This window comes from Lipotes vexillifer, unplaced genomic scaffold (genome assembly GCF_000442215.2).
Source record: "Lipotes vexillifer unplaced genomic scaffold, Lipotes_vexillifer_v1.1 scaffold1993, whole genome shotgun sequence".
In the NCBI taxonomy this organism is placed as follows: Eukaryota; Metazoa; Chordata; class Mammalia; order Artiodactyla; family Lipotidae; genus Lipotes; species Lipotes vexillifer.
The window spans coordinates 1-14,427 of NW_006770701.1; the positions used below are offsets into that span (position 1 = coordinate 1).

The 14,427-nt window shown below is 37.4% G+C and overlaps 1 protein-coding gene across 1 annotated transcript in view; it reads left to right on the top strand.

Moving 5' to 3' along the window:
* The first annotated feature begins 9,850 nt into the window (after positions 1-9,850).
* PDHX (pyruvate dehydrogenase complex component X) overlaps positions 9,851-14,427 on the top strand; it is a 40,217-nt gene continuing 35,640 nt past the window's right edge. The window contains exons 1-2 of the mRNA XM_007446328.1: positions 9,851-9,863; positions 9,998-10,098. Coding sequence (XP_007446390.1) covers positions 9,851-9,863; positions 9,998-10,098 — 114 coding nt within the window. The remainder of the gene's footprint in view (positions 9,864-9,997; positions 10,099-14,427) is intronic.

The following is a 14,427-nucleotide window of genomic DNA, read 5'->3' on the forward strand; positions in this document are numbered from 1 at the left end:
ACGAACCCGTGTCCCCTGCATCGGCAGGCGGACTCTCAACCACTGGGCCACCAGGGAAGCCCACGTCTGGTTGTATTTAATTCAATGCCACTCCCTCAAAGGGCTTCTCAGCTTTTGGTTGCCTTTTTGGGGGTGCTTTATGCTGATTTGTCTCAGCCTGTTCCGTGTAGCTGGTCTACCTCGTAGACCTGTGCTCAGGGACACCTGCAGGTTAGTGCGGTGGTGGGGGGTGGCTCCTGGAGGGCTGCAGAATACACTCAGGAGCTCTTGAGGATGCAGGGCCAGTCAGGACCCTGGCCGGCTGGGACCATGGGGCCAGATGGAGGCAGAGGAAGGAGGTCTTCATCAGCTGTTCAAAGGCCCTGAGGTGGTTATGCTTGTCCAAACCTCCATTCATTCCGTAACCTGATTTTTGTGTGCCTACTAGGTATAGGGCACCATGTTGGGGTCAGAGATCAGAGTCCCTGCCCACAGAGGTCAAGGAGTAGAGACACCTGTAAACAAAACTGCAGTGCAGTGAAGAGAGGCCGGGAGCCTGCTGACCCTCACTGATGGGTGGGGATGTAGTGGCTGCTGTTGAGCTCTTGTGCCTCCCATGGTTTACATCTGCCATCTTGCCTCTTGCCCAGGGCAGCCTCTGCAGGTGGGTCATATCTTCATTTGCCTCAGCACCAACCGGAGTGCTGACCTGGAAGAGGTGCTTGACAGACATTTATTCTGGGTTCCATCAGAGTTCGCATGGAGGGTGGGAGGCAGCCCACTGTGTGTCTTGTCCACACACTCCTGAGGACAGCAGCCCTGCCTGTGCCCACTCTGGAAAGAACCAAAGGAGAATGTCCACTTCAGTAGATCTTGAAACAGTGAATCTGACTCTTCATCGGCCGGAGGGCAGGGAAGGAGGCGAAGTTCAAGTTGGATTCACCTTTGCCTTCGCCTTTGCCCAGACGTACTAACTGCTGAGGAGATGCCCCGGGATTTTAAAGACTCTCCCCTTCTTGCCAAGTTTAAAGTTCCCCTCTGAGATCTTACCCTTCAACCTCACCAGAAGCTACAAGCCCAGTTTGTTTATTTGACCGATGGGTGGGACAGTGAACAGTATCTTTTCAGCGCTGGAGAACCTCACAGACCATTAGTTAGGGTGTCTCAGTTATATTCCTTCTCATTATTGCTTCCCAGATGCGTTTACCCTGGGCCCTGCCAGTGGATGGATTTGGCAGCCCAAGAAAATTGACAAAGATGACTCCTCAGGTGCACCTAGAACAAAATGATAGTTGAAGTTAGTGGTTTTCTGCAAAACCCATAACTTGTAATCACTGGAGTGAAAGTTTATGTAGAATGTTCCAGATCAAATGTGTTAATTCTAGATACCTTTTTTTTTAAAGGCAACAATAAAAAATACCATTTATTTTCAGATGTGTTGAGTCCTCCCAGTTTCTAGGAATCATAGAGTCACACTTTCTTATCCATATTTTCATTCCTAGCTCCATGCTCATGTAGAGCAGGGGTTGACACACTGACTGTAAAGGGCCAGATAGCAGGACTCTGTGGGCCAGACTCTCTGCCGTTGAAGCAGAAAAGCAGCCGTGGAAATACATAAATGAGCGAGCATGGATGTGTTCCAGTAAAACTTTACTTACAGAAACAGGCAGCGGGGGACTTCCCTGGTGGCACAGTGGTTAAGAGTCCACCTGCCAATGCAGGAGACCCAGGTTCGAGCCCTGGTCCAGGAAGATCCCACATGCCATGGAGCAACTAAGCCCGCGAGCCGCAATTACTGAGCCTGTGCGCAACAACTACTGAAGCCCGCATGCCTAGAGCCCGTGCTCCACAACGAGAAAAGCACCATAATGAGAAGCCCGTGCACGGCAATGAAGAGTAGTCCCCGCTCGCCGCAACTAGAGAAAGCCCGCGCTCAGCAATGAAGACCCAACACAGACATAAGTAAATAAATAATAAATAAATTTAAAAAAAATAAATAAATAAAACTGAGTTTAGACCTTCAAACATTAAGGGGATTGAAATTTTTTTCATGAAAATGAATAGTGTTGTATCTAATTTTGAATCTAGTTTATTTTTAAGCTAATGCTAATGATCTGATAACCTTTAGTGGATGGCAGTTCGGTCTTACAAACCTTTAAGGTTTCTTGAAAATCTGAGACTCTGATTCACAGCTGTTACTAGTGTGTGTGTGTGTGTGTGTGTGTGTGTGTGTGTGTGTGTGTGTGTGTGCGCGTGCTTTAAGCCAAGGCAATAAGGGTGCAGTGAAAAGAACTCTAGTCTAGGTTTGTCCTTTGGGGTTCCCACTCTGTCATGAAATATCTGGGAGTGAGTTGAATTAGATGATTTCTAAGATATATCCTTGACTTTAGAATTCTGTGATAACTCAGTTTCCTTTTCTTTTTTGAAGTCATATTGTTGTATCACAGCCTCCTCAGGAGCTTCCTGGGTGTAATCTGAAATCGGCCCCATACATGGAGGCTAGGGAGGGATGGAAGAAAGAGGCTCCAGGTTGATAGGTGGCAGGTTTAATAAGCAAAGGGACTTTCATGGGAGGAGGCCTTAACTGGGCTTGATCACGTATACTGTCCAGGTGGTCTCAGCACCACAGTACTATCTCAAGGCTATGTCCTTGGGCAGCTTCCAGCACTGGGAAGGCAAGCGGAGCACACATTTCATGGATGGGGAGGGGGTGAGGGACCTCCAGTTACTCTTGCCCAGCTAAGTGGTCACGTCCTCTTGATAACCTGTCTCATCACATGGAAACATGCAATAATATAGCATGTAAATTATTCCCATCTTCGTTGATCTAATGAATGTTAGAAAAGTAGTTTTGTCATGAATATTAGAATACTTAATTTCAGTCTGAGAGGATTAAGTAAAGAATATGCATTATTAACTTAGTAGAGAAAACAGTTCAAAAGTGCCAGGTAACATGTACAGTTTCAAAACCTGAAAGGTGAATTGAGCCACATTCCACATTTTTATTACAAGCTTGTTATTTGGTGGGGGAAGTGTGTGTCAGGTTATTTTTAGTTTAATTAAAGTGTATATAGATTGTTTTTTCATCAGTTGTAAGGTCATATCTGTTAAAATAACAAAAAGGAAGAAAATATTCTTGTTCCACCCTTTTGTGAGAGAATATTTGAGGGTATGAAAAACATTGTTTTCTTTCTTGAGATATTTAAGAGCTTATCCTGAAACACTGGAACAAAACTAGACTGAGATAGTTACATGAGGTACTTGGCCACACATTGTCTGGAACAGACGTAGAACTTGCTTCATTAGCCATGTTACTGCTGCTGCCCTTGGTTTTTTTTATCCTTAAGAGACTGTCATTTTATGTGGGCTTTCCTTTTTTCATGTGACTGGGAATCTTGACTATTTAAAACAATTTTTGTGTAAATCTTAGATTGTATAATTAATACAGTGTGTAAAATTCAGAAGTAAAACTGTCTTAAAGGTGTTCACTATTTGAATTGTTATCACCCGGTGCTACTAGAGAGTTAAATGGGTCTCTGGCTTCTATTGTAGATGAGGCTTTGGTTTCTGTTATTTCTGGGGATTTGTATACATGTTTGGATGCTAAAGTGGAAAACTTCTGAAGTGTGCATTTCACAAATAACTTCAGTGTTTTTTCAGTACACTACTATTTTAACAGCTTTTGAGGTATAATTTACACACTATTAACAGTCACCTATTTTAAGTGCTCAGTTCAGTGATTTTTTAGTGAATATATAGAGTTCTTCAGCCATCACCAAAATACAACTTTAGAACATTTATATCACCCCCCAAACTCCCTAGTGCTTGATTGCAGTCACTTCTTTCTCTTATCCCTATCTTGATCTGCTTTCTATCTCTAAAAATTTGCCTTTTCTGGGCATTTAATGTAAATAGAATCATGTATTATGAAGTCTTTTGTGACTGGCTTCTTTGATTTAGCGTGATTTTGCAGTTCATCCATATTGTAGCATGTATCAACAGTTCATTCCTTTAGTTGCTGAATAGCATTCCATCATTATGCTTTTTTACATTTATTGTTAATATTTCTATTATGTCAGAATTATAGAATTGGTGAGTGGAATTGGTGAGATTACAGTATTATTCAATAGAGCTTCCTGTAGTGATGGAAATGTTCCATGTCTCCACTGTCCACTGTAGTAACCACGAGCCACATGTGTGTTGGGCCCTTGAAATGGGTAATGCAGTGAAATTTAAGAGCCAGAAGGATGTAAGGGAGGTTAACTTTGCCTAGCAGTTTCCTTCTCAAACAACTACTCCTGCCTTGAGTCCTCAGAGCAGGATGCCCTGGGAGCCGGGTTGCCTGGGGTCTTGGGCCATGCAAGTAATATCTTTTCATGTGTGATGAAAAGAGTCGGCAAACACTGACTAGGGCCCCCTTCTCTGTCCTCCCACGCTGCCGTAGGCACTGACTGGATGAGATTAGCATTGCCTGCTTGTTTGTACTCTTCCTCAGTCAGACTCTGTCTTATTTTATCATTATTTTTGCCATAGGGTCTTGCACAGTGTCATGCACATAGGGGCAGGCAGTAAATATTTGTTGATATACGATTGAATTATCTTTGTCTCTAATCATAGGTGTCATTATGGTTTACCTTAGCACTGAGAAGAGGTTTCTTTCTTTAATGTTCATGTAGATGTGACTTGGCCTCCCACCATTACCACCACACACACCTTTTAAATAAAGACTTCTTTTATTCTTAACTTTCGGCAGAACAAGATTATTTTGTGAAAGTCATAGGATGTGTTTAGTTGATAAACATCACCATTAACTGTGTTTGGTCAAGACTACACTTCATACCCAGAATTTACAAGAGAAAGGGAAGCCTCTGTATACTCCAGTCCTCAGCTCTGGCAGCTGCCCACCTGGACAAAGGCACAGGATGATGATGATGCTGGCTTCGGTGCTGGGGAGCGGCCCCCGGGCGGGCCTCTGCTCTGGCCCCTCCTGGGGCCCGCACTCTCGCTCCGGGCCCGCTCCACCTCGGCTGCTGACACGCACCACGAGGAGATGGCACAGGGACACGCAGGAACATGGCAAGGCTGCCATCTCCTTCTACAACCAGTCAGCCCTCAACGTGGCAGCTGAGGAGCCGTCTGTCACCTCACACCAGCCATGATGCTCTGTGCTAGCTTCTAAGTCTTCTCCTCTAGACTCTGAACTTGTTGTGAACAGAACCCTATCTTATTGTTTTGTTTATACCCAGTGCTTACTTATAAATGCCTTATATACTAATGTATGTTGAATGATCTGTCTGAAATGATGGCGTATGGAGTAGGGAGCTAGAATGAGTCTCGGTTCTTAATGGTTATTAATAACATACCTAACTTTTTAATCTAAAGATGTTGTGAAGTGTTATTTGAAGAGGTTTGCGAAGAGTTAACATTTGCAGTTCCATGATTTTTTTTATAATAGCTGCACATTCAAAACTTTCCTTAGAGTCAGAGAGATTAAGTAACTTAGTCAAGATTACCAGTAAGTGTCAGAGCTTGGAATAAACCTGTGTCTGAGTTGAAAGAGCTCCTTGTAACTACTGTGCCTTGCAGGTTTTCCAAGTTACAGCACTAAATTGTTGACCAGGGCTGAAACTGAGTATATTTGGAATCTTCATGGCTCGTTATTTGTCTCAAAATTTTTCTTTGGCATTCACATTATGTTTGATTATTGACAGATAGAACCCTAGTTTTTTGATATTAGGGGTAATGTGCCTTATATAATAATACAATGTTTTAAACCTTGCTGTGGTTCCTGGGGAAGGTTCACCACACAATAGATGCTTTTCTCTATGTTTCTTTACATTTTATCTCTCTCTCAGGATTCTCATATAGCTAATATATATATATGTTTTGTGAATAGGTGTACCTTTAATTAAAACAAAATAAAAAGGAAACAGGATACCTAAGTTTTTAAATGTCAGAAACATGCTACAAATCAAATGTTAGAACTGAAAGAAACATAAAGGACAGTTTGATGTATACCTTACGAGGAAATGAGAACTTGTGATATTATTGCAATTTTTTTTCTGAAGTGTTTTAATCTCAAACTCATTATGTATGAGGCAGTAGCTGGAGTCCTAGGGAATGAGGTAGAATGTAAAACACTTAAACTGTGTCCTGTTCCTATTATGAAGAAGCTCATAGTTTGGTAAATAGAAGAAAACCAATTTTTAAAAAAGTAATTAATGGAAGTTAACATAACATTTCACAGTACAATTTGTGATTCATTTCAAATTAATTACAGTTACTATAGGAATTCAGGAATAGGAACAAAATCATCTAGGTTGATCTATGGCTGAGGTAGAATTTGTGAATCGTTCTCAAAGGGTGTTTGGAATTTGAAATAGGCAAGCACAAGTGATAAAACATTATTTTATTGTTTTCCTATGGCCAGAATTTCTTCTCTAGGTGTCTAAAAGAAGTATTTAATTCTAGGTTGCCTGGTTCAATTGTTTTTTCCATGGTTACAGCAGAAACATATTAGGGTGTGATTCCTTTCCTTTTGAAATATAATCTGTCTTAAGTGCCCTAGGACATCTGTCATATAAAGAAGTGATGTGAGATTGTATAATCTGGCACCGTAGCTTTCTCTGTATGACAAACAAGTTTCCTTTTTGGGTGGGATTCCTGCTTACCTCACCAGCCTAATCTCTCATCACTTCTCTCAGGTAGTATTAGCCAGATCCTCCGAAATTTCCTGTTTTCTTTCGCCTTGAGAGCTTTGGGTGTGTTGTGCCTTCTGCCTGGATCACTTGCCCCTTTACTTGATTGTCTCCTCCTCATCTTTTCAGGCTCAGACTAGATGTCTTTTTTTTTTTTTTTTTTAAGGAAGGCTGCTCTCACCTTTCAAAAACTGAATTAGATACCCCTGCTGAGTGTTCCCATACCATCCTGACTTCACCTAATTCCACTGTTATTTCCAGTTAATTTATCACAAGATAGTGAGGATGCTTCTTGAGGTCAGAAATCTTAACCACTTTTTTCCTCCCACTGCTGTATCCTCAGTGCTCTAATACATTTTCAATAAAAATTGGTTGAGTAGGAAAATCTCTTTGGGGTTAGACTGAACACCTTTCAGGTGTTTGATAAATATCTAACAGATAAGTTTATTTCATTAAAATAGTTTGTATTGGTGGTTCTGAACTATTTTAACTGAGATACAGTATAACCATCTGTGTGAAAATCTTGATATACAGTGAAGGAGTTTCAGTACAGTGAACTTTTAGAGCATATTTGTTATGTCAGCGTTTTAGATTTTCCTTCATGTTCTTTTATTGAGTGTGCCTATTCATATTGCTGTACCAGCTGTTTTTGGTGTATATGTGAGGGGTTGTATTTGTATGCTTCACATTTTTCTGTATCTTACTTTTTATTCTGTTTTTGTTTATGTCTGTCTCTTATAAGCAGCATTTAACTAGATTTTATTTTTTTATTCATTTTGATAATCTCTTATAGGGATTATCCATTAATCCATTTATGTTAATTGTAATTACTGATGTGTTTGGACTTCTACCATTTTTGTGTTTTCTGTTTTTATCCTTTGCTTTTTTCTTTTCATGCATCTGCCTTCAATTGGATAATAGTTTTTGTTATTTTCTATATTTCCTGCTTTTATGAATGCTGTTTCCATTTTTATATTTTTTGGTATACACCATTAAGTTTTTAGGATACATATTTAATTATATTTTGCCAGTACAGTCTAGAGTTATCCAGTATTTTCTCCTCCTATCTGTATCAAAGTTCTTAGCATGTTTTATCACCTAAAAATATCCTTATCCGTCTTATTGTTTTTTATAATGTTTGAGTTGTAAACTTTTTTAACCCCTCAGAAATTACCTTTTAAATGATTAAATGTTAACACTTTATCAGTTTCTATGGTAACTTGTTTTGTGTAGCCCATGGGTCCCCTCTGTGTCTACCTTTCTTTTTGATAAACTGCATTTTGTAAGAGCTCATCAGTAAGTGGTAAATTTTCTTAGCTTTTATGTCTGAACTTTTCCTTCGTTCTTGAATGATGGTTTGGCTGCATATAAAATTCTAGACAGTTATTTTTCCTCAGCTTTTTGAAGATATTACTCCGTTGTCTTCTGACCTCTATTGCAGCTGCTGAGAAGTGTGCTCTCAGTCTGTCGTTCCATTGAGGTAATCTATTTTTTTCCCTCTGATAGCTTTTAAGATTGTGTTTCAATTGTTGAAAGTATGTAATTTCTATACAGTGTATGATGTGGAGTCATGTTTATACAGTCTAATACTCTTTTTTTCTGTTTAATTCCTTTTTTCAAGGTATTACCTGCACAAAGTGTAAGCTCAATTAATTTTTACATACACATATATCCAGGTTACCAATACCTAGTCAAGATACAGAATATTTCCAGCAAGTTCCAAGGCTCCCTGTGCCCCCTCCTAGTCAATACACTATAGATAACCACACTCTAAACTCGTTCAGTGCTCTTTCATTTTGAGGATATATATCTCTTTTTAACTCTGGGAAATTCTCAGCAATTATCTCTTCAAGTATTGCTTGTCCACTATTCTCTCCCATCTCTTCCCTTGGAGCTCCATTGGACAAACACTGCAGCCTCAATTTATGTCCCTTAACTGCTCTTTTCTACTTGTCCTTTTGTCTGCCCATGTTAAGTTCCGGGTAGTTCATTGAAGCTATCTTTAATTTACTAAATCATTCTTTCACTATGTCGACTGTAGAATATATCCCATTGATTGTTTCTTGTTATTTCATTAATTGTATCTTTCATTTCCAAGATTTCTAATTAGTTTTTTTCCTTTCAACCTGATGGTGCTTTATGTCTGTACATTATTTTTCTTTTTTATCTCTTGTTCTTGTGATGGATCTTATACCTTCATTTCTATTTCTAAACATCCTTAAGATACTTATTTTAAAATCTTTGGTGGGTTGCACTAAATGGATTGCATCTGAAATGAATTTCTGTTCCAATTACTGATTTTTGTGGTTTTCTTTCTTAGCATTAAATTTCTTCATGTTTTGGAACTTTGTTTTGCAATTTACTTTTGAGTGGAATGTTTCTGTTTTAGTTTCGATGTCTTCCCACCTGTCCCCTGAGTCTCCCTTTCCCCACCCCTCAGTCTAGGGATTTTGCTATTGATATTTGGGATATTGGCAGATGAAGTAATGGAACCAGAGGGTGGCTTGACTCTGTTCTGGTATTGAGGTAGTGTTTTTGTTCCCTACCTTCTTAGACCCGCATTTTTGATATAAAGCCATAGTTCTAGTCAAAGGTTTTGGTTTAAGCAGAGAATGGCTTTGAGTCCCCTGCTTCAGCAGAGGCCACTTTTAGTTCCCTTTGCTCCACAGGAAACTACTGTACTTCACCCTTCCTCCCCACAACCTGCTTTTAGCCGCAGAAACCAGCAAGTCAGGTCCTGCTCAGCATTTTTGAATATCTGTACTGTTTCTGTTGCACAGAAGTGTTTCTTATTTGACCTTAGCTATGTCTTTGATTTTCTCTCTTTATGCTTAATATGTTTTTATTCATTTGTGCTCTGTGGTGCAGACAGGGTTTCTGAATTCGCGTACAGTGTTAACCCGGAGGTGTTATTAATTGTAAAACTGTCTTCTTAAGGAATAATAATCAAAATATATTAAAAAGGAAGAAATATGGGGTCTGGAATTGATTTGTTTGGAGGAAGATACGCATCCCTTTCTATTCTCTATAAAATGCGATTTCGTTTTTAATGTTTGCTTAATAATCTCTATAATCACTTTTTTATTATAACAGATATAATTTAGGTCCATTATTGAGCTTTTGGAAAATGCAACAGAGCATACACATTTACACCACAGAAACACACACGCAATATGAGAATTACTTGTAATTCCACAGCCCAGAAATAGCTGTTGAGTGTTTGGTACTTATTATCGTGTTTTACACACTTTACACACACCATCTCACATAACTAATATTCATATTTTAAAAAACAAAACAAACGCAGTCTTGTTTTGTAGGTGAAGCTGTGAGTACTGGAGATGCCTTATGTGAAATAGAGACTGACAAAGCTGTGGTTACCTTAGATGCAAGTGATGATGGCATCTTGGCCAAAATAGTGGTAAGTTTTTATTTTGATTATCTTCAACAGGATGAAGATTTCTTAAATGTAAAGTTCCTTGAAATTGAGTTACTGTTTATTTTTACCTCTTTGTTTATAGTGTTATACATAATACATTTTAAATTCAGATGTTTAAAATATTTTAGTGTTAAGGTCTAATAGTAGCCAGTAATGATCAAACAACATAGAACTGTTTCAACCATGATAAAGATACTCAGTGTCTTGGGTTCCCTAGTGGAAAATGAGAAGCATTCTGGCCTGAGGGATGAGAGAAGTATTTGAGGTGGAATTTGAAGACAAAGAAAGCAATGGGTTAAAGCTTAGAGCTAGTAATTTCCAAGTTTATAGTTGGTAAAATTTTTAAAAAGAAATGTTTTACTCTAATCTCATGAAAGCAAGAAACCCTGTCTTCATCTATCCCCAGGACTCCAAAACCTAGAAAGTGTATAAATTGACTGTTCAGCTCCCTTCTCTAGATGAGACTGTTTGAAGTCGTCCTATGCATAGTCTTGTTTGTGGGTTTCATAGCCACACTCAGTGTCCTGGTCTACTTCTTACTCTTTCTTACAGTTTTATTCATCCTTTACATTTTTATAATTATTTAAAAATACAATTATATAAAAAGATATGTGTATGGAATATTTCATATACTTGAATGTAGTTGACAAACTTATCTTTTGATAGCATATTTTCTGTTTCATGAGCAAAAGGAAATATACTTGCGGGGCTAGCAAAACCAAAGTCATTTCCTTTTAGATCTAAATTTTAATACGTTGCAGTAATTTTCAAGGCTCTTCTCTGAACAAACTTGGCTTTATAACTAATTAAAAATATGAAGCTGTAACTTGGGTACTTTGGTGGCATTATTACAAGCTGAAGTTAGTACAGCCCTTCAACCAAAATGTGTAGCAATACAAGAGAGGTTACTTAATTAATGGAAGGAAATACAGAATATCATATAGCCAATGAAAAATTGTTTCTAGGAAAAAAATGTGATTTCTTTATAAGTTAACAAAAATTCAAAAAAATTTTGGAAAAATGCTTTTATAATTGTGTATGGACAGTGATTACAATCTTGTAGAACTTTAAATAAAAACATAAATACAGAAAAGATTAGAAAGAAGTGTTATAAAAATTTGAGTATTTGGGTAGTGGAACTAAGTGATTCTCCTCTGTTTTTTTCTGTTTTTCTCTATATTCTAACTTTTCTATAATAGGCATGTTATTTTTATAATGGAATATTAAAATTTATGTGAAAAGTAAAGTAAAATGAAATGCTTAAAGCCTGATTAAGGTTACATGGTATACTCACTGATGGAGCATGTTTGTTTCTTAACATGTAGGACATTTAATAGATAGCATGGTATAGCAGCTAAGATTGTAAGCCCTGGAGTCACACTGCTGCCTGATTCATATAGCTAATAAGTTCTGCGGGTTACTAGTTATGTCATGATTGGCAAATTCTTTAACCTTCATAATAAAGTGGAGATAACTATAATACCTAGGTCATGGGGTAGTAGTAGAGATTGAGTGAGTTAATGCATATACACTCATCACAAGACCTATCACCCACCAGGTGTCAATAAATATCACTGTTCCCATTATTATTACAGTTATTCATTCAGTCTTGGTGACCATAAGCCCCCATTTCAGTCTGTATATTTGTCTAATAATTTGTGTTGGTTGTGACTAGACACTAAGCATCCATTTGTGCCTCTGTAGTTTGACTTGTACAGATAAACTGCACATCTGTTAGTAGTCCATCGTTGATGTGGTTTTAATTCTGGGCTACCAGCTTACCTCTGCTTTGACCATGCATATAATGCCTTCCTTCATACATTCTATTCAGAGACCATACCTTGGGACGTCATACTTGATATTTTATTTTTTACATTCTAATTTGTCAAACTTCCTTTACTTGTCATCTTCAATATTAATAGCCATGTTAAAACACATTGTTGAACATACTTCCTAGGAGGAAATATGAATGGAAGGCTAAAATTTCTGTACCTTTATAACTAGGAAAAAATAAACGTTCACACCAAAAGTAGTTTCTTTCACTAATTTATGCAGCATTTTGAAATGGAAAAAGGTTGTTTGAATTACCATATGTCATAAACGCAACTACATTTTATTGTGTGTGATTTTGGCAAGCTGTGTTTTTGGCCCTAGTTCTGGATTGTTGGGCTGTGAAAGTCTTCCAGAATTGACAGCATTTTCCACTCAGGTACTTACTAATGCATTTCAGATTACTAATGATGTCATAGGTCAGTAGTGACTGTTCATCTGGCCCCAGAGCTCTGAAGCAGTGTGGGGGGGTGTGATTGACAGCAGCTTTAGCGGCACAAATAGCTATTTCCTTGCCAAAAACTGTATGTAGTTTAGGGCTTTGTGCTTTATTATTATTCCACATGCATTTTGGATAATAGGAATAGGAGTATATTCATGTCACAATGTGTGCAATTTTATGGAGAAAAAAATTACGGTGGTTTTACTGATAGTATTTTGTTTTTGTCTTTTTTTTTAGCCTTTCACCCCACTCCATTCTCAACCACCCCACTAGCAAGTTACAACTTTGTCTTTCATTGTGGAATAATTCTCATATTTTAGCACACATAATAAATGATTTTTAAAGGGATACATATAACATTTTTACTTTCAGAATCAAGGAATTGCATAATTGAGCTTGTTAAAAGGCAAGTGATGATATAAAACTCTAGTTTTTAGTTTGCCCACATTTTTCTGAAAGACTATAACCTATTTTGCTCTTCATAGGGATTAATTTCCATAGTCTGTGAGAGGTTTTTATACTCTCCCTCTCCTCCGAATTTTATTCTTTTCTTTGTACTCATAATTTTTACCTCTGAATTCCATTTTAAATGTAAAATAATATTATTACATTTCAGTTAGAGCCAGAAAAAAAGCTTAGAGGCTCTTAGTAATATTAATAAAGAATAATTGGTGTCAGTGTAGATAATTTTATGATTTATTTCCAATTAAGTTAATTGGAGAGTTGTTAAATTCTCATTTAATCACAAGTAAGTTGTCATGCAAAAACCTTAAATTATTACACATATATCAGTTCATAAGTTTAGTCTTAAATTTATTCAGCAAATTGGATAGCAGGTGTTTTAAATGGTAATATAATAGAATATTAGGGTGACATTTTTGGGGAATTTATTAGAGATTGTGTAGTTTGGCTTCAAATGTATTTAGGGTTATTATATAATTTGTCGTACAAGTCAGGATACTTTTGAGGGTGAGGAGGGCGTAGGATGTTAGGATTATTTAAACTTATATAATTTAAAAAAATATTTAAACTTACATAATTTTAGAAAATTTTAGTTTATTGACGGCAAGGCATTCATTGATAGAGTTTTATTTTATTGGTAGGCCGTTACTCTTCAAAACAATTTTCAAAAACAGAATTCTTTCTAAAACCTACCATCCATGGATATTAAAACAGATTTTTAAAAAACTCTTTACTGATCATCTGAATATTACAAAAACAACAGATCATAATTATTTTTGGTATTGTTTGTCAAACTCAATCAATTTCTAATGATTGTTTCTCACTCCAGTACTGTGTCACTGGTGTTTTCGAAAGAATGGATTTTTTTCAATAAGGTTTTATTGTTTTGTTAGATTCCGTCCTCCCCTCCGTTATTTTTCATTAAATTGCCTGCAGTCTCCTTCAGCATTGCATTTTGTAGTTTGAAAGTTAATGGTTGAAATCTGAAGTTGTAAGACCTTCAGTTGATTCTTCTCTGTAGACTATAATATTTTTAAGTGAGAAAATACCCTCTCAAAGCTCAGAGCAAATTCTACTAATTGGGAGGTACTCTCAGTTCTAATTTTTTTAATACTGAAATGGGTAAATGACATTGAAAGTAGTAAATGAGTCTATGTTGCCCATGAATTAAAAGCTAAATCATTTATAATCGACTCTTCCTTTCTAAGCTTCTTTGTAAAAATAGTAACACTGTCTTGAGGTGCTGTATGATCATTTTGATTGAGCGAATATAATTTACGGATTGGGTACTGATCATATTGAATGTTGTCTCTAGTGTCACACTGCATTGACTCCTTGCTAACTAGCCCTGTGATCTTGAGCAAGTTATTTAACCTTTCTCTGCCTCAGTTTCCTTATCTGTAAATGGGAATAATAATAGCACTTCATAAGGTTTTTAAGAGAATTAAATGAGTTAATACTGTGCTAGAACGGTGCCCGGCAGTTGAGTACCAGGCAAACTGGTGTTCAAGGACTTAGTGGATGTCTCTCCTGCCCTCTGCATTTTAGCTTGTCATTGATTTGTTTTCTGCTTCATT